Source organism: Brachyistius frenatus, unplaced genomic scaffold, assembly GCF_029030835.1.
Source record: "Brachyistius frenatus isolate BFR_SWC_R1_liver_20210118 unplaced genomic scaffold, ASM2903083v1 Contig_122, whole genome shotgun sequence".
Lineage (NCBI taxonomy): Eukaryota > Metazoa > Chordata > Actinopteri > Embiotocidae > Brachyistius > Brachyistius frenatus.
In genome coordinates this window covers 512,149-540,000 of record NW_027210721.1, presented here as the reverse complement: position 1 = coordinate 540,000, position 27,852 = coordinate 512,149, and the positions used below count along the sequence as shown (strand labels likewise).

General features: G+C 42.3%; 1 protein-coding gene across 3 annotated transcripts in view; it reads left to right on the top strand.

Annotated features, from left to right (window-relative positions):
* Positions 1-27,852, top strand: part of unc5cb (unc-5 netrin receptor Cb) — a 109,820-nt gene that overhangs the window by 79,488 nt on the left and 2,480 nt on the right. Inside the window, exons 5-16 of one of the 3 annotated variants that reach the window (XM_069713796.1) lie at positions 6,030-6,210; positions 8,260-8,427; positions 8,697-8,861; positions 12,583-12,639; positions 15,771-15,962; positions 18,660-19,022; positions 21,062-21,149; positions 21,282-21,453; positions 24,466-24,699; positions 25,381-25,530; positions 25,618-25,782; positions 27,078-27,256. In XM_069713796.1, coding sequence (XP_069569897.1) covers positions 6,030-6,210; positions 8,260-8,427; positions 8,697-8,861; positions 12,583-12,639; positions 15,771-15,962; positions 18,660-19,022; positions 21,062-21,149; positions 21,282-21,453; positions 24,466-24,699; positions 25,381-25,530; positions 25,618-25,782; positions 27,078-27,256 — 2,114 coding nt within the window. The remainder of the gene's footprint in view (positions 1-6,029; positions 6,211-8,259; positions 8,428-8,696; positions 8,862-12,582; positions 12,640-15,770; positions 15,963-18,659; positions 19,023-21,061; positions 21,150-21,281; positions 21,454-24,465; positions 24,700-25,380; positions 25,531-25,617; positions 25,783-27,077; positions 27,257-27,852) is intronic. The other 2 variants (XM_069713798.1, XM_069713799.1) reach the window with 2 other exon arrangements.

The following is a 27,852-nucleotide window of genomic DNA, read 5'->3' as shown; positions in this document are numbered from 1 at the left end:
TCCTTCCGGCACTCACCTGTCAATCATTGCAGTTTTCCCTGTGCAAAAGCCTGTGATTGACTTTAATAGCTCCACATTTGCAAGCTGTGCTGTGAGTCACTGCTCTACGTCCAGTGGGTTCAGGTTTACATGTAAACTTTCATGGGGTTTTCTGTGCATAGATTCCCTCAAACCTCCTCTGAGAAAGAAAAGAAAATATTACTCAACATATGATGGAAACTGACACTAGAAAACAAAACCAATGAACTCCTACATGGACTGAATGAGCTGCAAGTCCAACGTATATATTGAAATGTTTTTTGTGTTTTGATCCACTGGCTCATCTGCCATCGCAGCTTTTCCTGAACGCTTGAGGTAAACACAGATTACTTGTTTACCAAAAAGGGCATAACATGATCAAAATCCCATTTCTCTAAGCAAACAGGAATCGTGCAGGGAAGGTGACTTGCTGTGTGCCAGGTGGTAGTTTCATTTGACATGAAAAAATAGACTAAAACGAGACAGTTCTCATTTTGGGGTAAACTACTTCTTTATCGCCTTAGAATGATTTTCTGAGCTGTTTGCACTGAGCTTGTAAATCTGCTCCAGTTTATCCTTGCTCCTGAAGGTTGAATTGTGTACGGAGCGAGTTCTGACCTCTATCACAGCACAAAAAGCCTTCTCCCTAGGTGGAGTTATCATCTAAGACTTTCTAAAGGCCAGGGGAGGCTCGGGGAGACCAAGGACTGTGTGCAGAAAGTGTATCAAACACTTCTCCAACTTGTGAAGCCGGAGCCTTGGCACTGGTTTATTATAAAGTATTTCAAATAAAATAGCATGTATGCGTGTCCGCAGCCAACTTGTCCACCCACATGTGAATGCATCAAAAAGGAATTTGGCTTCAACACAAAATGTACAGTATAATGGCAGAAATCCCACACTCACATCATCACCATCAAAACATAATCAAGGGTTTAATAGAACAAGGATTTCTACACCAAATTTTTAATAATCCTTTTCTGAATAACTCGGAGGGTAAATACGCACCCTGCCCCCAACTCTGAGCCACTCGGAAGTGGTGAATGAATCCGAGAGTCATACTTTAAGGGCAGATGAAGAAAACAGAGAAAGCGGTGTCTGGCTCTCCTTGGAGCTCCTTCAGCAGGCTGCGGAGAGCTAAAAGCAGGACTGAGCAGGAGGAGGTCATTACTCCTGGCTGGAGTCTCAGTGATCCATCTTCTGTGTGGACACCTACAGTACTAACCACGCCAACTCCACCTCGGTTACCTAACCGTCACCCTCCCTCCGCCTCGCTAGGCCGCGCCACTCCAGCTACAAGCAGGTCATAAAAGCATTCACACATACTAACATTTTTCCTGTCACATCTCTAGATATCACACCTTTGTACATTTAAGCTGGTTAATATTTATACAGCTCACAGCTCCGTCCCTGTCATTGCAGGCAGATGCAGAGCATATGGCTTGTTGTCTGGTGGCGGATGATTGAATAATCATGTTGTAACCTTTTGTGACTCATTCTGCAGGTGTGTCATTGAAGCCTTGATTGGAGAGATACTGTGAAAAAAGGGAAATGAATAAATGACTTTGGATTGATGGTTAGACTTCATGTGGAGAAGCTTGAGAGCTCAAAAAGACGTCTCTGTAGAGGAGTCTCTCACGTTGCTGTGGAACATTTCTTTCTCACCGCTCTTTCTTTTCACACCCCTTCCCACCCCCACACTCTGCTGCACACTATTTCTGACACAACAGCGATGAGTAATGAATGGTTTTGCCTTGCACTGGTTCTTAACAAGTGAGTGGATTGTATACAGTGTGTTCTGTATATTGGGCTAATTAGTGTTGTGCTGGCACACCCTGGCAGAGCACAGCAACATCCCACTCAGCGGTTACTCCTACATCGCTGCTGCAGCCAATAATGTTTACTCGTGGGAGAGGAAGTGAGGGTGGACGGACCCTGAGGCTGCACCCTGTTTTCAGGAGCTGGAACACGATGGTCAAAACATAGTCCAGCTTCACTGGTACTTAAATCACTGCTGCATTTTGGTGCTACTTGTCATTTTATAGTCCCAATGTTTCCCTGACACCGTTTTAAAGTTCAAGGTTTGCTATTACACGTGTTGGCTGTATTTTGAGTTAATCTCATGTCATTGTGTTTATGAAATGGTTCGATTGCAATGATAAACTTTGCAGTTCTGCTCGGCTTCATGGAAAGCATCTTTCAGCTTCTTATTTAGGTCCAGCTTTACCTCTTTGATTTAGACTCTTCATGAGTTCATGAGGAACGTTTAGGAACTGAAGCTAAGAGCCAGATATTTGTTTCAGTTGGTGGAGACCAAACACGAAGCTAAAAGGAGTAGCTGGTATTGGACGTTAGTGAGGTGCACTCCAAATGAATGCTCGTGTTGCTTCATGTCTGCTGCGGCTGTTTGTTAAATTTACCATTTTAAGCAGTGTTGATTATCTTTGTAAATAGCATTCAGTATACCGTGATCTGTGAATCTCTCCCCAGTCGAATCTTCTTCTTTGTTTACTTCTTGGCTTAGCTGGTCGTTTTCAATTTATTCAGAATCTTCACTTCTTCAAGACAAAGTCACCTCGTTGTTACGTTTTTTTCCTCCAATCCCCATCTTTATTGTTTCTTGTCCGTCCTTGCCTCTCAGTGATGATGTATTATATAGATGTTGGCACACTGGTGGCTGCATGTGCACCTGCTCATCTGTCTTCTTCTCTGTCTTCTGTCGACCTGTCTCTCTCTTATTTGCTCTGTTCTGTCTCCTCCTCTTCCTGTCTCAGTTTCAATCTTTCTATCTCTCTGTCTCTCACTCTGTGTCACTTGGCTGTCTCCAACAAGACAGGCTTCTCTTTATGACAGCTGACATGTGGCAATTTCCTCTCATTAATGACAAGAAATGTGCCAATTACCTCTCCGGATGTTTCACTGCCAATCAGACACTAACGAGGTGTGTGTGTGTGTGTGTGTGTGTGTGTGTGTGTGTGTGTGTGTGTGTGTGTGTGTGTGTGTGTGTGTGTGTGTGTGTGTGTGTGTGTGTGTGTGTGTGTGTGTGTGTGTGTGTGTGTGTGTGTGTGTTTTGAGTCTGTTGGCATTAGAGAAAGTTGTATAAGTGCTATAAGATGTAGTCTTCTGCAGAATTTGAATCATCAGAAATATTTCCACACATTTGGTGTGGAGGTCGGTAAACCTTTTCATCTCTGTTTTTTTTAATGAGTCATAATTATACTCTGTACAGAATGAATGATTGGTGAACTGTTGCTCACTTTCTGGTGTCTCGCACACGTTTCTGCTTCTGACATGAGTTCCTACCACTTTCCATCCCTTGTCACTGTCTCCCTCCCACCCTTCCATCTGCTCTTTTGTTCAATTTTTAATTACCTTTTCATATAAAAGTGTTCTCGACATCTGAGTGCAGCACGTTTGTAGAAGCTGCCTCTGTGATTGGTGCAAAATTGGATAACCACCTCTTTGTATCAGCTGTCAATCTGTATTCTAAGAAGAGACCTTTCACTTCCCATTGCCCTGTGCTCGGCACACACTGATGCAAGAAATAACAAAGAAAATATTTATCATGTCAACGAAACCCATTGTTTCTCTAGTTTGCATCATCTTAATTTGTTTTATTCGAGACTGGTGTTCCCTCACTTTTTCAGTGTGGGAACAAAAGACACACAAAAGTGGAAATCAGATCACTGTCAGATCTTTGTTCTCTAAACATAGGGGTCCTTCTCCCTGCTAGTGTTTGTCATGTTTTTCAGTTTCGTTCAGTATTAAAGATTGATGGTGGCGTTGTTGCACAAACCTGCTCACAAAAACCTGTGAAACTCTCATTCAATACGTCGATGCCTGAACTAAAATCACTGCAGCCTCCTAGTAATCTGTTATGTTCCCACAGTAGAGTGCATTACCGCAGTCATTACAGAGGGACCAATACTTATTTACCTTATTTGAACGTGTATATGATTTAAAAAAAAAGAACTTAATAAAAGATGTTTTCAATGTTGAAACTTCAAGGGGAAATGTTTCTGCCATCACCAGAAGCTGCAGCACCTCAAATCCTTAAAGTCATGACAGACGTCTGACTGCCACCTCAGCAGCTGTAATATCGTTATATATATATATATATATAACGATATATACACATATATATATAATATATATGTTATATACTACATGTTCAACAGTCGGCAATGTTTTTAAACTGAAATTGATAAAACATTATTTTGCATCATCTTTCTCAATGAGTGTGTTTTACCTGTGAAAGGTCTACAAAACACAAGAATCACAAAACTAAGTAGAACTGACACCAAAGAATCAACATGTCAACAGAATGACAATAATAATCTTTGAATGGTTTTCTCACAATCACTTCTCTGCTTAATTGGCAGTAATTCCTCCACATCTGCTGCTAACACAGATTATAAATTGTGTCTTCATGCTGCGCTTCTCAATGAATTGTGCAGTAATGAAACTTCTTCCTTTAAGCTTCTAGATATAAAGTAAAATAAATCATCAGCAGGTTCATTTAAAAAGGCAATTTTCTTTTTGTGAGTTACATGAAGATGATTTCTAAACACTCTCCGTGTGATTGACAGATGTAATGCTTCTCCTATACATGGCAATTTATGTCACGCTGCACTTTATTGCATCTTACTGGAGTGAGAGAAAGGTTGAGTTTCAGTTAGTCGACAGCCAGCGATGGAGTCGTATCCCTCCTGGCTCCACGAAATTGATTCAGCTGATACATGTTTGTGGAGGAAAATACTCATAAGCACCAAATCAGCAGAGAGTATACATCAAGCTTACAAAGGTTTACTGTAAAGCTCAAGCTGATATTAAGTTTGCGCCCAGTGTTTGTTCAGATGTAACTTGGTCACGGGGGGAAAGGTGTCTTATGAGCTGCATGCTGCAAATGTTGTATGCGTTGATGTGAAAGACGAAATAATTGTGAAGTGAAGGATTGAAAATATTTCCTGCTCAGGGTGTTCCCTGTGGATAAGAGAGCAGACAGCCCTGCAGAGGTGTGATGCTGACGGCATCTTTGATATCTGTCATCTCAAACTAACACAGATACTCGTGGAGCTGGTGATGCATGTAACCGGGCCGTCATCTCTTCTGAGAAACTTCCAACAATGCGGGTCCCAACAATGGCCAACGTGTTGTGCGTCTCTGCACCACTTCATGCTGTTTCTGTGTTGTTTCCCAAGAAATCCAACAACTACAGCGACTGTTTTGTCTTTGCAGGACTCATATCGGGTTATTGCCCCATTTCTTTTTCGATAGTTTATCTCTCATGAGAAAGAGCCTTTATAAACATTCTGCTTATCTTTGCCTGTACTGCTCTGTGGTGTCTTATCTCTTATCAGGCCCTGCTCCTCACGGGCTATCACAATACTCAGGAAGTCCGCTGTTTGCCAGGCCTCCTCATCACTGGACAGTTTCTTTGAAGAAAACCAGAGAACCAGGACATATTTTTAAATCAGGGTGGCTGCAGAGTGTGAGGCAGCACATGTTATTCGTTTCAAAACTCGAAACCTTTGCACCTCTTGAAGAGAGAAGGGATCTTGGAGGAATTAGAGCCAAACACAGGCTCCAAATGATCCCCTGTTCTGCGGTAGTGCCGGGAGTTCAATATCAGTATCATTTAGAGAAACGAAACTTGTAAGAAAAGGTCAGAGAGCCTCTCAGCTTTATGAATTGTGGAGTTTTCTTTCCTCTGCTGTCTGACAATGCTGCCGTTACTGTTACTGCTTTGTTCTAGGGGGAGAATAAAAAGAGCATGATAGCTATTGACTTTTTGCAGCAGGACCTCCGAGACACAAACATTTGTGCTTTAATCCTGACACTGCGATTTGGGAGGTTAGACAGAAACAAGAAAAACTGTTCAAATACTTCAGTGATTTTTCTACAATTTACTGAGGTCAATCTGTCATTTATAACTGCTCACATCTCTTCTCCTTTTCAAAACTTTTTTGTTGTCTCTTTTTCATCTTCTCCTCTCTTTCTCTTTTTTGTAGGTGGAGTGGTTAAAGAATGAGGAGATTATTGATCCTGCAGACGACAGAAACTTCTACATCACCATCGATCACAACCTGATTATCAAACAGGCTCGCCTCTCCGACACGGCCAACTACACCTGCGTGGCAAAGAACATTGTGGCCAAGAGGCGCAGCACCACCGCCACAGTCATCGTCTACGGTAACCTGCTCTCTTACATTGAACAACACAGGCAATGAGGTCTAACTTCTCCTTGATCAATCAGTCAAACTTAATCTGTATAGCAGCTTTTATTAGATGACTGACACGCTGATAAAAAAGTCAGTTCAAACGCTCATCATCATTTGGACACATGGCAAATTAGTAAAGTCAGATACTCGTGCAGAGGACAAGTGTTGAATTCCTATCAGAGGTCGGCTCAACTCAACTAATTTCAAAGTCACTCTGCATAAAGCAAATCCCTGTCTCTCCTGCAGCGTGGAGCAGTCGCTCCGTTTGTTCCTGCCAGAAGGTGTGCAAGGAATGGAAGATTTGTGATTTTTCTGTACTGCTAGAGAGGTGCTGATGTGGCTGAGCCGTACTTAAAGAGCCCCCGCTGTGGTTTCAAGCAGACTCACCCACTGTCTCCCTGACATCAACTAACATGGCTGTTATTGCACAGCACGGCTGTGAAGTTAAACTTCAACGCCTGCTGGAGGCTGCTCAAGACGGAACAAATGACACATGAAGCAGATGGTCTTTTGAACCTGAGACATTGTTTTTCTGTATGAAATGACTACGAGCTTGATAGCTCATTTAACTGAGGCTAACGGAGTTCATCCTGTGCTTGATAGAACTTCTCATGATACTGCTGATTCACTTCTGGTAACTGAGTAACACCACAACCACACAGGATTCATATCTACTTATTTTGTACACAGTGCAGTGGAAATTACTGGAAAAAAGAAGCAGTGGAAATACATGTGGATGCACACAGAACACCAAAGTGACCAGATGCTTGAAACTGATACTGTCACCGGGGTTAAGTTTCAGATCTATAATCTCCTCATCACTTTCCCCCCTCTCCCTCCTGGACTTACTGGAGGTGTAGTATTGTTAGCATCTTTTTCTTAGTTTTGTTTATCTACTATGGTTACAATTAAGTGAACAGTGAGTGTAGTGGCCAGCTAGGGATCAATGTGAGGGTGATGTAGAAACACTGGAGAGCAGGCTTCAGGGACAAGTGTCCTCTGTGAGACTTTCATGTAGATTACTAACGCAGTCTATTAGAACTGTGTCAAAAAAAAGTGCTTTGATGTGAGCTCATCCTTTCCTCCCCCAAAATGGGATACTATAATACATTCATGTACAGTTGTGATGTATGTGAACGCGTACACACTCCCCACAAGGCTGCTTGAGAGAACCCACAGGATAAGCACGAATTATGTCTGATACGAGCGATGAAAAAATGAGAAGTAAAGGCGGTGTGTTTTTAGGCCGACGGTTTCCAGCCCAACCAGGATACTGGAAACAGGAATATCAGTCGATAGCCAAAAAGAAGGGTGGGGTGAGAGACGGAGAAAGAGAAGGAGAGACGATGGAGCCTTAATCCACGGAGGAAAAAAGAGCAGACAGTGAAGAAATGCGGTGCTTTGACGGTCTTCCCCCAGAGTCCAATATTTTGGGCTTCACTCATAAGCATGTCACATTTGAAAGTCGGAGGCTCCGAGGGGCCCAGTTCCACCATCTCAAATGCCACAGACTTGTTCTCAGCCACAAGCCCTATAGTGTCACTCTGCACTGGATTTAGTCACTGACAGAGATGGATGAGAGAGGGAAGAGAGGCATTAGGAGGAATCAGTGAATGGAAAATGCAGCAATCTGACCTGAATTTACTGTCTGGCTGCAGCGCAAAGTAACAACCCGAGATTTCAGGGTCAAAATGCAAAATCACCACAGTATGTACACATTTTATAAGGGACACATGACGGTAACTCGAGATGCCTCGTAGGCTCTAGTTAATGCTGTACTGAATCAAATCTGGATGTACGCTTTTATTGTGTTTCTCTTGATGCTTTTACTGCATCTGCTTGGATTAGATTTGATCTTAAATTATATATATTTGACTTTACGCTAATCTGTGCATTTTATTGGCATCACACCCTTTTACAAAGCACCTTGTAACTTCTTTTTTTGAACAACTGTAATTACATTTTGGTCGTCCCGTTTAAGAAAGGGTTCTTAATCTTGTTTCGTTACCATGAATTCCAGTGAATGGTGGCTGGTCGACGTGGACTGAGTGGTCGGTGTGTAACAGCCGCTGCGGCCGCGGTTACCAGAAACGCACACGCAGCTGCACCAACCCGGCGCCGCTGAACGGCGGCGCTATCTGTGAAGGACAAGGCATCCAGAAGCTGCCGTGTAATCCTCTCTGCCCAGGTATGGCTTTAAATTACAAAGCGTCCACTTATTAGTGGATGGAAGAGGTTCAGGTGCACAAAAACTAAATGCATAAAATATGATGCAGCTCTGTGTTTGCACATTTCGCTCCGTTTGTGCCTCCATACTTACATGTGCGTCTCTCTCCCACATATTCTCGCTGTCTCCATCACGTGTCCACTCACCCACTCGTGCGCTCATTTGTCTTCATCTGCTCATTTGCCATCTCGTTCACTCGACCCTCGTCTGTCCTGTTTGTTGTGTGATAGTGGATGGCCTGTGGACAGAGTGGAGTAAGTGGTCCACCTGTGGGACAGAGTGCACCCACTGGAGGAGGAGAGAATGCAACGCCCCAGCACCCAAAAACGGGGGAAAGGACTGTGAGGGCATGGTGCTCCAGTCCAAGAACTGCACCGATGGGCTGTGCATGCAGAGTGAGTACCCGACTAATCCTCTGCTACTCTCTCCGACCTGCCAACCACAGAAATGTCTTCACCCTTTGACCAGGACTTTCACTGCTCTTCCATCACGACGCTGTGTCTCACATCTGTCTCTCACCTACACGGTCTGTTTCACTTCACTCATACATAAACAATAAGACAAGCCTTCGGCCTTCTGTACTCGATCCGTTTCTCTGTTTCTCACAAAATACAAAAAAACTGTCTGATAAAAGTGGCATAAAATCAAAAAACACTTCAAATCTTTTACTGCGTCAACTCTGCTGCAAATATAAGTATATGTTGTTGAAATGACTTGACCACATGGGGAAGCACTCTAACTAATTATCCTGGTCAAAGACGAAGCCTTTGAGTTATATTTAAAATAATAAGAAGTCATTATATGGTAATTACAAAAAGTGGACACATCCTTCAGAGCTGCTTGATTACTACCTTAATTTCAAAACTGTAGATTCCTCACATCCAATGAAAAGAAACACAAGTGTAGACGTGCTCCTTTTCCTGAGCTGGCCGTTACATGTGCTGGCAAGTGAACTAATAATATACACGATTATTTAGCATCACAATGACTTCAAAGTACCACCAGGATGCACAAGTCTTATTTCTTTTTACTGGTTTTAGTGTCTTGTTGCTAACAAAAACGAGCCAAAGCCGGTTTGTGGTGCAGCCAGATATTTTTCTGCAGGCAGGGAATTGTTTTCTGCTTCTCTTTCTTCCAGTAAGTTTAAAAACAGCCACGCAGTTCAGTTAAGCCAACAATCCTGCTCCCTCTGCCTCATAATACATTCCCAGATTGGGATCATGCTGCTGTTGCTTTGATGCATGTGTTTGTGTGTTTACTGCAATGTTAAGTGGTTACAGGGTAAAGCATTTAATACACTAACCTTCATCTACTAAAATAGTCTTTGCCCTCAAACGTCGCACAGTAACTCAGTTAAACTCTGTCTAGTTTAATAAAATGCATCTCCCATAAATATCGTTGAAGGTGTTAGACTCACTCACTGTCACAGATGCCTCTGTCGTGTGTGTAACCTATTACAGATGGTGATTTTGACACTAATGATATAACAGAGGCTTGGCTGCTAGATGTTTTGAAACTGATACAGCTGGCATTTGCTGTGTGCAGCTGATCTGAGCTTCCGCTGCACCATCGGATCTTAACAGCTACCTGCTGCATGGTGTCGTGGGATGTACTATAAATTACACTTGACATCACTTTGGTGATCAATATGCATCCTTAGATGCAGCTGTCTAATATATGTGCCTGCCCCCTTCCAAAATAAATACATACCATACTGTCTATGTCTATACTGTATGTACTAAGGACAGGGACTGAAACTATGACTTTAAGTTTCAGTGATTTCATTTAATGTTGAGAGTTTAACCTCAGAGGAACGCATTAGCTGATTTTGTAGCCAAGCTCATATGTCTAACAGCATATAGAAACATCAGGGGAAAATCTATGAGAAGGCTGAGACAGACCTGCTCTTATTCATCTTATTTTATTTCCCACTGTGGAAAAAACATATGTTCACCGCACACTTTCCTGCCCTTCTGCACGCCCTTTGCAGCTCAGCTGATCCCAAAAGCATTAGTTCTTGGTGGATTGATGGCTAGTTTGTAGAGAATATAAAGCCGTAATGATATAGATTTAGGATCATTTCAGGGATTGATTTTTTTTTGGACGCTAAAAGGGTGAAGCCACTTATGTCAATGCTAATGACCATTTCCACAAGCATTTAGGAGGACGGCCCATTATCTAAAAGCTCGCGTTATGGCAAATACGATTGGGAATGGAAGTTGTGTGCAATCTGAACCTCGGACGGCTGATCTGCAGTGCAGGGCGGGGATCCGAGCAAACACGTGTCTGTGGATTCCGTTGCAGCTTGATCTTATTGTCTGTTGTTTGAATTTATTTAAATCATTTCAATTGCAGTCCATCACAAAATCTACCAAAGGAATTTGATACAACCAGAGCTGGAAATAGGGCTTGTGATGCTCAGCTTCCCTTCCAGCGCGCTGTAGAAACACGACTGACCCGAGTCAAAAAGGAGAGAGTTACGTTATAATTAACTTTGTAGCTTGTTTATCACATTTAGTCTGTCAGGGAGTTTTGGGGGTTGCCTTAACAAAGTTAAGTACCTTTAGATTGATCTAGAAAGGTTGCACTCTGCCTGTTCAGGGAGAACTTCCTAATTCTAACGCGTGTATAGTTTTCACAGTTCACCGAGGCTGACCTGTCTGAATATCTGTTCTGCGCTCCCCCTGTGGTCTGTCTTCCTTGAGTGTGACGTTGTTTTCCGAGCCTTTGGTAACCCTGCGCTCAGACGTGACATTTTCTTGACATATTGATTTAAAGAAAGGGGAACGCAGTCAGAGCAAGAGGACATGCTCTGTTGCTATCAAACACCAGACACAATCAGGACTCTAAGAACATAAGTCTTACTCCCTGTTCGTATGTCCTCGACAGGATTTTGTCAAATGTAATTAGATATTGTTTGTCATATAATTATCAATTTGAGTTAAAGAAGTTAAAAAAGAAGCAAAAAAAAAAAGGACCTTCACTTGTTCAGATTACATCAGTTTTGGTAGATGACGGTGTATTTCCCTAAGATTGGAAATGTGTCATATTCAAGAGAGTAATGCTCAAACACAGAGAATGATTTCCTGTGTTATGATCCTCTCTTCCTTCCCAGCTCCATTTTGTCAGTAAAGAATAATCTTTGTCTGTGTGGGGCTCCGAGGTTTTCCTCTGGAGACGCCCACTGAAGCATGCTTTGACTCTGGCCGTACTGTAGACTCAGTCAGGATGAATAGAAACTGAACAGGATGGGTTCAAATGGGCCATCAGTTAGACTGACCCCACCAGTCACCTCCCCCTACTCCATCCCGCCATCCCCGTTGCCTGATTACATGTACACACCAACCCCATCTATCAAACCATTGATTTTCCTGTCAGTCCACTTGTCTGCCTGTGGGTCTCTCCCTTTCCAATAAGGACTTCATTGTTTGTATAGTTGTTTATGGATGTCCCAGGGAGACTGAATATTATGTGTGCTTGTACATTACACCTGGCTTCCTCTCCAGCCTGCTCTCCACTTCAACATATAAACTGGCCACAACAAAGCCGACCAAAAACGCAGTTGGGACCAAAAAGCGTCTCGATTTTTCAAGTCTCCAAATCACGTCTCCAAAATCACTGCTCTTCAGCCTTCTTCCATTTCCTGCTTCTCTAACATAATCGTTCCTTTTATCTGCTGCACTCCCCTCTGCATCCACCTTCCAGTGACAGATGCAAGGCAGTAGGTTCTATTGACTCTGCTGGAGCCCACACTTTATCAGCGCCTCCATTCCTCTCACCTGCCAGCATCAGTCCTGCTGCTGCTGAGGCACTAAGCCCAGTTGATGGATCACAGCGCTCCTTTACAGAACCTCCATGTTCCCCCTGCTCTTCCCATCCATCTCCATACTCTGTACACAGATATGGAGAGGAGGGGCCAAATCAAGAAAGATCGCTTCCCTGCGTCATCACTCCTGCTCATGAGTTTGTTGCTGTCTCATTTGTTGAGTTTGTTTTTCTGTTGGAAATTTGATTTTCTTCATCCCTCTCCCTTCATCTTCCCATCCTCCCTCCTCCCTCCCCCCTCCCTTACCCCTCCTGCTCTCTCTCACATCCACAATCCTTCGTCTCTTCAAGGTTCCTTATATCAGAAGTCCTTTGAGGCAAAAGACAAGAGTGATTTTGGAAACTCATGTGAGTTATTGTTTTGTTTTTTTATCATTTATTTTGTACATTATTTCTATCTTTGTTTTCATGTCTGTCTTTGTTTCTAATTTGTTTTTTGTTTTTTTTCCAAGTACCTCATTGACAGGTTGTGCACCTAAATTGGCAGTCACAGTCCCAGATAATTCATCTGAAAGCATTTTTTTTTTTGCATTTCAAAACTGGTATTTTGCACCAAAAGCATAAAAGTTTTTTTTTTTAGTTATTGATAACCACCTCAGGACATTTGCCTTTTTAAATGGTTTTATTTCAGCTATGTCCTCTCATAATGTGTTTGCCATCTACTACCTGTTCTCAGCCATGTTACTCAGAGCTGACGCTGCCCTTCACGCTGTTGCTCCTCGTGAACTCCAGCCACTTTTTCTTGCCATCAGAATTTACTGCGTCTTTCCAAGTGTACAGAACAGGGAGAAGTTTTAGGGTACTAAAATTACATTTCTAGAAAATTAATAGGTTCTATTTACCATCAACTTTACTGCATGAAGTGGAAATTCAGATTTGTTTTGCCCTCCTTTTGCACTAAAACACAACCAATTCTTCTGGATACTACTACAATTCAAGGTACCTGTCAGGTAGTTTGTTCTTGACAGTTCCTCCGTGGGTTGTTGGCTGTCAGCGTTGCTTCTGTCTCTTCTCCCAGACTGACTCAGCGATCCTGAGCTCAGGACTCGGGTGGGAGTTCGGGGTGAAACCAATGTTTCGAGACTCTTTAGTCTAATTGTTGCTGAAGATAGTTCTTTATGACTGTTATCATACTGCAAACTGAATTTGGGAGTGATCCACTGCCCCCTCGGTGGTATTGTGTGATGGATAAGTATCCAAACATTGAAAGGGCCCTTTTGCATGCCGCTGTATATTTCTGAATGATTCTTTGTATCTCACCTTCCCTCTGTAAATCTCTGCGTCCTCACAGAGTGGAGTGTTCAATAATCCCTTTCATTTTCAATTCTTGCACTTTTCCTTTCCGACAACGGCTCCTGTTCAAAGGGATGTATTAATCTAAGTGATACATTTTAATGTGTACACTTAGCAGGCTGCTGACTTTATCATCAAAGTGTGGATGAGAGATTGTTCGACTGAGGGGATATATGTTAAATAACTGCAGGGAAGCTCTGCAGCAGGAACACGATGAAATAACATTTTTCAGAATTTGGTCATTGGCTCCCTGCTCTGTTTTCTGTTTGTGTCTGTGTTGGAGGAAGAATTAGACACCTAACATAATGAGGATGTACCTTTTAATGTGGTGTTTCAGTCGAGGATGAATTGAGACGGCCAGGCCACATGTTCCTCCTAGAGATTCAGGGAAATAAAGTCTTTGAAAGAACTACTGAACAATATTAGCATCCTTGCCCTTGTAATAATAGCCATTCAGTAAAACTTAACCTAAAGACACTATCTACTTTTTGAATTCACTGTTTCAACTGTAGGTGAAAGGGAACGAAGGTCACTCTGAGTTTCACTGCAACAGAGATTCTTTAACAGCATGAAATATAATGAGTTTTTAACTAAGTGTTGAATCGTGTACTTATTTAATTAAATTAAAATCCTATTTATTCATAGAAATAAACATCAAGTCAGAACTAGAGAAAAAGAAGCCAGTAAAACAAGTGTGTGATAAAAATTCATGACTTTGACTTGTCACAAAAGCACTCTGCTCCTGCTTTCCCTCGCCTCCTACTCCTTCATCCTCCTTCGTGCACGAGAACACAAGAGACACAGACTGAGTGCCATCTGTATCTCTGAGACACATAAGGCTAATTTACACAAATGCCCGGCCATCCTGCCTGTCTTCAAAGGGCTGTGGATGGATTTATGGGTGCTACTGCCATCTACTGTGCAGATCCTGTGCAATCTACATACTCAGAGACGGGAGTGTCTCCTTTATCGAGATAGTGTTGTTCTCTTGTTAATCAGTGTGGATTTATGTGCTTTGGGGGTTGACTTTTTGGACAAACCCTTGACATGTACCGTGTATGTTTGTATGTTGAACAATGCACACATACAGGCTCCCACATGCCTTTTGGCGTTGCATTACACCTCTGAAGAAGAGTTCCTCCCTATTTGTCAACTTGGTGACAGTGAAGGACATTCTTTATCAAACACCACAGAGAGTTCAGACTGTCAGTAGGCATCCATTAAAAAGGTCTGATCTGTAATGAGTGCCTGTCTGGGTCTGTATCTCTACCAGCCACATATATCCATGCCAGGCCTACTAATCACAGAGGTTTCTCCAGCTGGAAAGTGGACAGAACGACTCTGGGAGGGAGACTGAGATGAAAGACAATTTGAGAAATGCAAGCTATGTCTAGATCGTATCTGCAGTGTGTAAGAACAAAGACAGAGACGGGCTCTGAACTCCAACACAGAGCGGTAATTTGAAGATGAAAACGTCTATATCTCAGTCTTCTGCACATTTGATCTTGCCTCTGAGCAGACATCAGTGTGTCATTGGGTTGCTCTGGAGCAGCCTTCTCTATTAATTGTGCTGTTTCTACAGAGTTTATCATCGTTATCTTTATTTCCCGGGTTATTATTACGAGGCCTTGGATATAACTCCCTTTTACACAAAACACAATATGGCTTCTTTCAAGAAATATTAAAGTATGACTGCAAAACCTTGGTCATTATTTACATTTACTTACAAGTCATGACTCTGGAATATGTTTTGGTGACTTCTTTGTGACTAAGAGATATTTATGTGCTCTTTAATGTATAACACATCTCAAAATTAAATAGAAGACAAAGCTGAAGGTTGAAAAAGATGTAGTGTCTAAGTGTGCCATTGTGCATGCTTCATTATCCCTCTTTACTGATGACAATTAAAAGTATCCCATGTTATTTAATTAAATCTGAGACTATTATCCACAGCAGGTCAGCATTAACTACATTGAGAAAAAAAACAGGAGATATTCTGTGTGCATTTATTTCCCAGCAGATGGTTATTAATATCCGGCTCAATCGTAAACCAGGATATTAGTCTGCTGATAATAGCTTCATCGCAAGTCTTGCAGAGAAGGCTTAATGCTGTTGTAAACTTATGAGATCTTAAAAAGACTGTTTTTCTATCTCTGTTTTGTCCCTCTGCCCCCCTCCTCCTCTAGTGGCCCCCAGTACAGATGATGTAGCTCTCTATGTGGGCATTGTCATCGCGGTGATCATGTGCCTCGTTATCTCCGCCGTTGTGGCACTCTTCATCTACAGGAAGAACCACCGGGACTTCAACTCTGACATCATAGATTCCTCCGCCCTCAATGGAGGGTTCCAGCCAGTCAGCATCAAGACTGCCCGCAAAGGTGGGTCACATGACCGATATGTGCGCTTGTTTTGGTGTGAATGTTTTTCTCTGCATTTACAGTCAGGCACTTTTTGAAATATTTGGACACGCAGACATCTGACCCTATTTGATACAGTACCTACAGATAAAGGTGGTATATTTGAACAACCCCTAAAGAACATTGGCTATTTAATCATCTATTCAACAAAATATCAATAGCTGTCTTCTTTTTCTGTGGAAAAAGGAATTGCACCCTTTACACTAGAAACCAGCTCGCTGAAATTTTTTACCACACTTCCATTCAAAATCCCTCAAGTTAACTTATGTTTAAGGTTCCAGGTGTTTTTTGTGTGCATGTGTTCTTTGTTTCAAATCCCCTCCACGAAACGCCTGTTTAAAGATCCACTTCCAGGTTCAACTTTCAGTCAGCTGGCCTCGCATTATCTTCAATCACCTCTTTGATTTGATCCAAAAGTCATAGTTGAGTCTCTGACTGCAAGCTGCCGAGTCTCTGAGGCAGTGAAGCACCTCAAACCAGAACATTTCCACCACCAAGCTTCTACGTTGATATGATATACATCTCTAGCTCTAATTCAACCGTTTCCATTGGATGCACTCATTTTTTCACATGACATTGGGTTTGAGGGTCTTTTACACCACAACATATAATGACTCTATACAGTATCAATCTTTTTTCTTTTTTTTTCAATACTGTTTAGTTAAAAAAGTTGAGTTTCACTACCGATACCAAAACTTTACTCTTTTCTGAAGCTTATTTTGAAATTCAGAAACATCTGTTTCTGGAAAGGCCTTTTGTACTCACTCACACACACACACACACACACACACACACACACACACACACACACACACACACACACACACACACACACACACACACACACACACACACACACACACACACACACACACACACACACAGATAGGAGGTTAAACTTACACACTTTCAACAAAGTAAAAAAAAAAAAAAGAATTCAGTTTATGAAATCCTGTCACAAGCAGCTGCATAAAAACTTTGTTAAATTGAGAACATTGTATTTTTGCAAAGTCCTAATTTGTAAAATCAGGATATATCCAATTGAAAAACAAGTAAACAAGACTACAAATCTGAGCAGGTATTTAAGTCTCGTTGTTGATACGTGACAGTTGTTGATACAGACACATTTCAGGGGATAAAAAAAAAGTATTGAGGTTCAATACCCTCAATCCGAGTTGTCAGGCATTGGGAAAAAGTTGCATTAGCAGCTCATAACATCAACCGGTTGAGACGTGTTGGTGTGAATGTAAATGTGCTCTTTTGACTGTAGATGAGCACGGAGCTTGTGAGAGAAATTCAGACAGTATGTTTAAGTAGATGGGATGGTGAAACAATATTAAAAGGCTTGTCATTGTGACGGGAGGCCAAACTGTGCTCTATCATCAAGGCATAATAAAGTCAGAGTCTGTGTCACATATTAAACTGTAATTAGATTTGGGATGGTGACGCTGGACTTAAAAGAAAGACCACAGGGATGAGCACAGGTAGCAGTGAGCTGCAAAACAAGAGCGCTGGGAAACAGACACATCAGAATAATTGTGTTGTAAATTGTTATTTCAATAAATAAATAAAATTGAATTATTTTCTCTTTTTCCTCCAACCAAAAAAATCTAATTGAAACAGAGAAGTAGTGACGAGTAGGAGTAGTAGACAAGTATGATGTTAAAAGCTGTCCAATTCAGAAGGATGGGTGTATAAAATACTTGTGCAGGTAAGAAATGTTTTGTTGGTAAAGCAAATGTTTCTTTTTCTTTAGTAAAAATAAACCACAACGTAAAATGAAAAACCTAAGCTAGTGTAGGTGAAAATTACAAACTAAAATCATATCTTAAAATGATTTGATTGACTGCTGTATGATGCTTAAATCCTGCAGGTTTGCTTTGACTAAACAGAATAAGCCTTCTTCTTTACAAACATTTTTAATAGTAAAAGAACCAGATTACTAAAGACAGAATATGATCATGGTAGATAAATAAATCACAGCCGGTCTGCATGTTTGGAACTGAACCGGCTGATGACGTCAGCAGAATCCTGATAGTTTACCTATTTGGAGCCTCTGTCATTTTAACACATACAATATGTGCACTGATTGGATTACTAAATTTAAAGCTAATTTATAGCACTGCCACTTATTAAACCTGCACCGCTGTACCTGTGCAGTAACAGATGTTTTACAAACCATTAATAAAAACACCAACACGACTACTACAATACAAATCATTTGTTATGTGAATAACTCCTGTGACTTTCATCAACACTTGTGTCTTTTAGAAAGTTGTGTTGTTGGAAAACGGAGCGGCAGTGGAGGAGCTGGAGCACAAAGAGCTCCCACTGCCGTCGCTCCGCCCACTCAGACCAACTACTGAACATTCATCCTGGTACCTACCGAGTAAACTGAATGTTAGTGATGCCATCTGTTGCTCATGAATCACAGTTACACCTATAGCTTCTCTGACTGAGTAATGTTTCTTGGTGGTGGATTGGACTTCTCTAACAAAAGAAAAACTGAGTGAATTGCAGCAGCAGTCTGCTGATTGCTGCCAACACTTCACTTCTGTGTAGTTATTTTGGTTTTAAGTTTCTTCTCAGCTACTTCCCCAACACACCTCTGAAGATGTTCACTCCTCTTTCCAACGTCACATTCCTCCTCTGTTACAGCTGATCTCCTAACAGCACCCCCTGACCTGACCTCAGCTGCCGCCATGTACCGCGGCCCGGTTTACGCCCTCCATGATGTGGCTGACAAAATCCCCATGACCAATTCCCCTCTGCTAGACCCGCTTCCTAACCTGAAGATTAAGGTTTACAACTCCTCCGGCTTAGTGACTCCTCAGGATGACCTGGGAGGGGAACTTTCCTCTAAACTGTCACCTAAGCTGCCACACTGCCTCCTGGACAACAGCGACAGCACGATGGGCCGGCGAACACAGACCCAGACGCTGCTGCGCACCAGAGATCCGTCCTGCACCGCTCTGGGCTCCTTCAGCTCCCAGGGGGGGCATCTCATCGTGCCCAACTCAGGTACTCCACCACACAAAGACAGAAAGGGATTCCACGTGTGTTTTGATATGTGATTGAGAGCATATTCATACTGTTAACCAGGTGAAAACGGAGATAACGAAGCAAAAAACAAGCTCCTTTTCATGAAAAGCAGCATCTGCTCGTGTGTTGGTTAGTGAAGATATGGGAGGTGGTAGTAGGCAGATCCAGCTCTTTACACTCAGCTGGGCTAGCTGTTTACTGACTGTAGATTCAGGTTGATTTAGATTTAGTGGACAGATATCAACATGGTAGCTCCCATCAGCTCTGCAAGAAAGCAAATGGTTGTATTTCACAAAACTTTGAAACATCGCTTTAAGATTGATCCCTCACTGATTTGTTTTAATGCTTTTAATTAAAGAATGAAACATAGTAAAATACCACCTCAGCACAATTCATGCTTCAGCAGATGTGTGACATTAGATTTTTTTTTTTGTGGAAAAGAAAACTGGTAACTTATGGCTAAACTGTGATGCAGTTAAGAACTTTTTTAACTTGCTGTATTCATCAATAAATGATGGAAATATGGTCAAAGACATTCTCAATACAGTTTAAAAAAAATGATTTACAATAAGGTATCAAGTCTCAAACAAACGTGATGAGTATTAATGCGTTTATTTCTATGTTTAACAAAGTGTTGTTGATCTTTTTGAACACTCTCTATTGATTATACATGAAAACTAATAAATGTGTTCTGTAGGAATTGTGCTGTACATGCAGACCTGAGCTGCCTCATAGCACCTCCACCATGATAACCTTGATATACAAAGATGTGACTTTGAAATATGCTAAACCATATGCAACCCATCAGCATATTGACTGCAACCGGTATGACAAGAGTTGATGGATGCCGAAGGTGTGTGCACGGGAGGTGCTGAAGTAGTGGTGTTGTGTTTCAGGCAGCTTACATTAGCCCTGCTGTCCTCACTTCAAACACATGCGGGCTGGTGGTAACATGCCACAGATGCATGTTGACAGGCACAGAGAAACTAGCAGGGATATTAACACAGACTTCTCACATTTCTTAAGTTTTTCGTTTTTGTTTTTGATACCTGTAAAATGTTCTCAGCTGTTGGCTGTGCTCAGCCACCTCATCATGTTACATAGGCAGAGGGAGAGGAACAAGCTCATTTGATATTTGATCTGCTTGTGTCTCTGGGTAATGAAAGAGTTTGTGGCACTGTCAGTTTGTGGCTGTTTGGTATTTTGCATCTTAAAATGCATTTCCCGCCTGTTTGAAGCTTTGCTGTGAGGTAGCACGGTGCGAGACGTCCCCGTGGCAGAGTTGTGATTGCCTCGGTAGCTGGCTAGAGAAGCTGTCTGTCACCTTTTGAAAAGTTGAGTACAAGGACATGAGAAATCAATGAGCTATCTTAGAAACCCCCTCCGGAGAAAGACATTCTGTGTGTGTTCGTGTATGTATGCATGAGGGAATTTGTGGGATAGGTTCCTAAAAAACACATTGGACAAGACATCATATCAAATAACTCTGAGATGGAAAAATGTAAATCATGCTGGCTGCAGCAATATGGGAATGTTACGAAGAGTAGAGAGATCATTGATTTTAGAAATGAAATGCCACATCATTTCCTGATGCCATAGAAGGTAGTAAAGTGCCATAGTTTTTATATGTGGGACTGAAGGGCATTGCAATTATTACTATATTTCTCTGAGAAAAATAATTATGACTTTTCACTGGTGCCTTAGCTTCTCTTTACTGGTGCAGTGCTGCATTAAGAAATGCTGGATGTCATATTTTACTTTAGTATGGAAAAGTAGAGCCTGAAGGACCATTTACTTAGTGGCTTTGCAGCTGAAGTTTTCTACCCTGTATTGCCTTGGTGTGCCTTTGTACTCTCGCAGACTTAAGCATTTAACAAACAAAAAAACTATGGTAAATGACAACAATGACCAGGATTGGGAGTACAATCCATAGCCATAGACTCCTCCGGTCTACCTGAAAACTCACAACTCTCATATATGTCTGTTTATTTGTGTCTTTCTGTTTCTGTGCTCCCCAGGGGTGAGTCTGCTAATTCCAGCAGGGGCCATTCCTCAGGGCAGAGTGTACGAGATGTACGTGACGGTTCAGAGGAAGGACAACATGAGGTACGCGGTGCCGGCTGCCACATGGACGCCCCCGAGCAGTGTTTACCCGTCAGCTCGGCCATGTCACATAGAGCGAGACCGTTGTCATATTGTCACTAAACAGCGTGTGTGTTATTCCCTGTGCACCTCCAGGCCCTCAGTGGAAGATGGCCAAACGGTGCTTGGCCCCGTGGTGAGTTGCGGGCCCCCCGGGGCCCTTTTGACTCGGCCCGTCATCATCACCATGCACCACTGTGCCGTGTGTGACGGCCAGCAGGATTGGCTGATCCAGCTCAAGAACCATTCACACCAGAACCAGTGGGAGGTGAGATGTGGGATTCACAGTGAAAGCGTTGCTACAGTCCACTAATGTCTATCGTCACGGGCGAGTTTAAAAATGTACTTTTGACAGCAGCATGAAGCTTTAAAATTGAAATAAGATTCAGAGATGAATTTTGGTGGGTTGAAAATTCTTGTCGGTGTCGAACGAAGAGCAAAGGGGAAAGATACTGTGAAAAACAAAATAACAAAATGACATGGAATAATAGATAGCATGGAGGAGGTGAAAGGGATCATCTCCTCCTGCTTTGTTTGTGCAGCTCAGCCCGCAGAGGAAACCACTGTTGCACCCAGGTGCTGAAATAGCAAACCTCTGATAGCACTGGAAGGGCAGGGACTGTTTTACCCAGCCACTTTTCCTCTACCTTTACGAAGGCATATTGTTTTGTGTGTGTGAATGTGTATGCGTGCAGTATTTTTGGAAGTCCTGTGCTTGCAGGCTTCTTGATTACCAGTGCTGATGATAAAGCTGGTTTGCTCAGGGCAGCAGTGTGACTGTCTTATCCCATCTCTCCCTCTCTCCCTCTCTTCCTCCCTCTCGCTGTCTTTGTCACATGCAGGTCATTTATAGAGAAACTATTCTTCAAAAGCTGCTTGTTAGAAGTAAATGGACCGGTGGTCATCTTCACTCACACCTTGTGGCTGGCAGATATTAGCATCTCGTTCTTACCTTCCTTCCATGTGGTTTATAATGAACTCTCACAAGTAGTGAAGGCGAAGGTGCCCATAATATAAAACCATTTCATAAAAGCATTTGTGCAGCAGCAGAGCCCAGCACAGCAAGCATAATGAAAAGCACTTTTAAGGTAATACAGAACAGGACTTCAGTCTATACAGGCTTATTGCCTGAGTTGATAAGAATCAAAAAGGGCAGTAGTCTCAGGGGTGTGAATCCAACCGCTTATCATCAGCCTATATCCAGCGTAAAGCCCTCTGTCAGATCATCATTAAATAGTGGCTTACATATCATATTTTTCAGGAAGTCTTTGCTCAGTCTTCCCTGCCTGTCATGACATGACTTATGGAGCAGAAAAAAAAACTGCCCAACTGGCCCCACATGCCTTTGTGACATTGATTAATTACTTGGGGGCGGCATCCAATAAAGAAGAGTGTAAACTGAGTATTTTTAAGGAAGGAATAACTATTGATTACATCTCTGACCTGTCAGAAATGCAGATGGTAGTATGCAAGGTGAAAGCTGTTTCTTTTATGAGTTTCTTTTCTCCAGCTGAGGTCAGCTGTCATTCTGCATGAGTGAAATATTGCTTTATATGACCGGCTCTGTCAAAATGTGTTTTCATCACTGCAGTAGGAACACGAGAGATGAGCTCCTCTAAAGAAGTAATTCACAGATTTATATTGAGAATAATCAGATCTGTTGGTATCCAGGATGCCGCTACCCTCCCCCATTGAAAGACACACACACACACACACACACACACACACACACACACACACACACACACACACACACACACACACACACACACACACACACACACACACACACACACACACACACACACACACACACACACACACACAGATTCACACCGTGACATTGAGGAAATCTGGTGTTATGATGATGAAGACGGCAGGTCATATAATGAGGAACATGTGGGGCTTTCTGCTTCACTAACTCCTACAAAAATCCTCCCACGCCTCCAAAAAGGGGAAAAAAGAGAGAAAAACTCAGCTGATGAAGGCAGTTTGTGAATACATTATCATCTGTGTGTTTGCATGTTTGATTGTTTTTGCTTGCTCACATATGTAAGAAGCAGAGGCCCACTTTTCTGCTGTGTTCCAATTATCCCCCAATAAGGAGCCCCAGTGCCATCCCACAGGAGCAGTTAAAGAGTCTAATGATCTGCTATAATACTGCTGTTAAACGGCCTAGCTCACAATAAAATGCTGTAATTCCTCTTCTGTCTCTCATAATAGGCTGAATTAATACCACTGCGCTGCTCACAGGAGTGTTTGGATTAGAGAGAGAACGATGGAGAGACAGAGAGAAAGCGAAAGCAGGATGAAGAGAGGTGAAGAGAGAGGGTCGCACAAGTCTCCTCAGACCAGACGGTCTTAATGAAAGAGAAATATGTTCTGGCATTAGTGCTGCTGCAGAGGTCAACGGGCCGGATACTCACTGCTCCATTATCAGTGTCAAACATTAGCGTGGGTTATTTCTAAAGGACACAGCTTATGTGAAAAGGCCATGACCTTAATTATACTTTCCCCATAAAATGAAATTTTAATTCATTCAGTTTCAGTTGAACTGAGCTGAGCATGAAGCTGGATAGCAAAGGAAAGCAACATCTCCAAAAATTAACCATTCATTTCCCGTAGGCTGACTGATTCTGTAAAATATGTGACAGTTTATTCTATCTGATGTAATGATGCATTACAAATGCAACAATTTAGGGTTTTTACTGTTTACATAGAATCAGTTTTGTCAACAAAATAAAACTTACATTCTGTTCAAAACATGTAAATTAGGGAACAAATTGTGATTTTTTTTATTTTTATTTTTTTATGCTTCTGATAAAATGGCTCCACATTTTGTAATACTTAGTATTATGTACAAAATTGTAGGATATTATTCATATGACTGACAAATTACAAATTGATCTCCACTTGTTGTGTCTGATTAATTTGTGAACTAATGAATAGTAGAACATTTTTAATGCACTTTATATTAAATATTCCCATTTCTAGCAGTAAAACAGCATGAAATTAAATGTAAAGATCATGAGGTTTGATAGTAGGTCTCAGAGAGAAGGGAGCAGTTTGTTTTCCTTCACTATAAATTGTGGTACTTTGGCCTTATTTCCCTGCAAATGAAAACGTTTAGAATAACTAAGATGGGACATATTTTGGTCTCGTTAAAAATGCGATCCATCATGTCAACTTGTGTTTTCATCTTGTCCTCTTTATACTACAATCGCTACCGCACGGTGTAACTAAATCCCAGTCTTTTTCTTTCTTCCTGTCCCCTCTGTAGGATGTGGTGGTGGTAGGAGAAGAAAATTTCACCACGCCATGTTATATCCAAATGGATGACGAGGCTTGTCACATCCTGACAGAGACTCTTGGCACCTACTGCCTCGTGGGCCAATCGCTCAGCGCTGCCACCACCAAGCGCCTCAAACTCGCCATCTTCGGCCCCGTCACCTGCCCCGCCATGGAGTATCACATCAGAGTCTACTGCCTGGACGACACACAGGATGCACTCAAGGTGAATGTGGAGCAGGTTCTTTTCTGTTTTAATGACTGCTAAAAGTTATACAGCAGTAATTAAATGTGTTTGTAAGCATGATATTTATGGGTTTTTCATTTCCACTGAGTTGTTTGTGTGTAGGCACAGCCAGCAGATGAGGTGTGGGAGGCAGAATGAGAGATCTTTGTGTTGGTGTTTCACAATAAGGGGAGACGAGCCCTTCTTTTGAATAGCGTTGCTGCTCGTAGGGAGACGTCGCTGCTGCACCAACGCAAAATAAGCCACGTTTATCCCCCCGTACTCTGTTGTCCCATCGCTTCAATTCTGTTTAATACCTGCACGCACCTACATGGAGGAAAGATAAGGAAGGATTATTGTACTGACGGGTGTTATTGAACACGGTTATTAAGTTTGGGATTTGGTAATGAGAAGTGATAGTGATCCTGCTGCAAGGACATTGAAGTTGGTTTCAAATTGGCAGGTCTTGTTCATAAAAACCAGAGGATGAATGTGATGAATATAGTATAAAAACAACCCCACTTCATTTGTAAATTTCCATTAGAGCATTTGTAAGAAACTGCTGTTGCCAATGAGATACATCAACAGTTCATATTGGCAAAATAAAAGATACATTATAAATTGTTTTGTGGTCGGTATGTGTGGTATCTCTACTAATTAAGTATGTCTTTGTGGATTCAGGAGGTCCTACAGATGGAAAAGCAGATGGGTGGGAAGTTGTTGGATGAACCAAAGACTCTCAGCTTTAAAGACAGCACCCACAACCTGAGACTTTCCATCCACGATGTCCCCCACACGTTGTGGAAGAGCAAACTACTCGCCAAGTACCAGGTAAACTGGTCTCATCACAAAAAGGCTGTACAGAGCAGCACATGGTTTCTGACATGAGGAACTCCTCCATCTTCTTCACCTCTGCAGGAGCTTTCCTTTCAGCAAGTGTGGACCGGTTCACAGAGGAACCTCCACTGCTGCTTTACCCTGGAGCGCTTCTCCACCAGCACCGTGGACCTGACCTGTAAAATATGTGTGCGCCAAGTGGAGGGAGAAGGACAGATTTTTCAGCTGGACACAACACTGTCAGAGGTATATAAATATAACCCTAACACCTTAAAATAATGGATCCATTATCTAGACACTGTATCCTGAACATGGTCTGGGGGCTGCAGCCTATCCCAGCTCACTTAGGGCGAAGGAGGGGTTCATCCTGGACAGTCTATCACACACTACTACACCACCTTACCACTACACCACTGTACCACTACACCACTGTAACACTATACCAATACACCACTACACCACCATACCACTGTACCAATACACCACTACACCACTGTACCAATACACCACTACACCACTGTACCACTACACCACTGTACCACTACACCACTGTACCACTACACCACTGTACCACTACACCACTGTACCAATACACCACTGCACCACTGTACTAATGTACCAATACTCCACTACACCACTGTACTAATGTACCAATACACCACTACACCACCGTACCACTACACCACTGTACCACTGTAACAATACACCACTGTACCACTGTAACAATACACCTCTGTACCACTGTAGCACTACACCACTGTACCACTGTAACAATACACCTCTGTACCAATACACCAGTACACCACTGTACCACTACACCACTGTGCCGCTGCATGATTGAAATTGAGCATTGAAATCTTAAACCATCAGTGCAACTTTTAGTCTCTATTGTCACCTAAAGTTTGCAGTCAGAGCAGTTTTGACTCCACCTTGGTTTTCCACTGTGTGCGACCTTCTCTTCCACTTCCTCTTCCCTCTTTTGCAATGTTCACAAAACCCATCAGGGTGGAAGACAGGGAGCCTCAGCTCTGCTGCCTTCATATATGGTCTTGCTTATGACAGGCCACTGCAGACAAGAGAGGAGCAGTAGAGGAATAATCACCCTCCAGTCATGTTGTACTTGCTTTACAAAGGCCATCTGGCCAGGAGAACAGAGCTTGAGGGACTTGGCTTTGTGCTCAGTAATGAGATGAATTACGATACATACAGTGCAGAGCTGTGTCCCTGCCCGGCCTTGGTACATTTGTCTCCGGGTCTTGATCTGGTTTCTGTAGCCAGACTTCCAGCACTTAATCCTCCAGATGCAATATATTTGAAAATTACTCAGCTTGCATCAGTAAATGGATGGTGATGAAAGAATAATTTTCACCCTTTTATGGGACCCAGAAAAGGAAATTTTCTGTGCTACAAATCCATTTGATCTACATTATGTTTCATTTTCTGAGATGTGAAATCATGTCCATGCAGCCTGGACCTGAAAAAAGAGTCCAAGAATATAGTTTTTGTATCTCCTTCAATCATTGTCATTTCTCTCTTGGTAGGATTCCCAGAGTATCGACACGTCTCTGCTCGACCCTGCCAGTAACATTACAACACTGGTGGGGCCAAACGCCTTTCGTATCCCTGTTTCCATTCGACAGAAGTTGTGTGGCAGCCTGGATGCACCACAGACCAGAGGCAATGACTGGAGGATGTTGGCCCACAAACTTAACCTTGACAGGTGGGTAGACGAACAGGGCGGCCCGAGAGAGAGAAGCAGCGAGACAGTGACTCACATTCACGCCCTCAGTGATCACCGTCTGGCCACAGGAACAGCCTGTCTTCAGGCACTGCTTTTTTTTCTTTCTTTTTTTTTAAACTATGTAAATGAAATCAAACAAATACACTAAAAGTAACTGATGTGCAATTTTAACTGCCAAATATTTTTTTTTCATTACAAATAGACATAAAGATCGTATGGGGATAAAACTAATCTTTTTTTAATTTAATTGTGATTGTTCTGTGGCAATGTGACTCGCTTTGATAAGCATCAGCTGAATTGAGATTAATTGAGACAGACAGAGAGGGAGCGATAGAGAAAGACAGAAATGGTCTTCTTTTCAAAACACCACCCATGTGTCTTTGATAGTCTTGCGTGTGTGATGGAAGTACAGTGAGCGTCCATTTATAAGGTCCCGGCTCAGCGGGGGGGCCTTATCACAGGCTGCAGCTGCAGAGTGACGAGACCACCGACAGAGCGACGTGAAGGAAGGAGTGCAGGCGAGAGCCTTGAACCTCTCACTCACCGCTTATACTGATGACACTTACAGCACAATA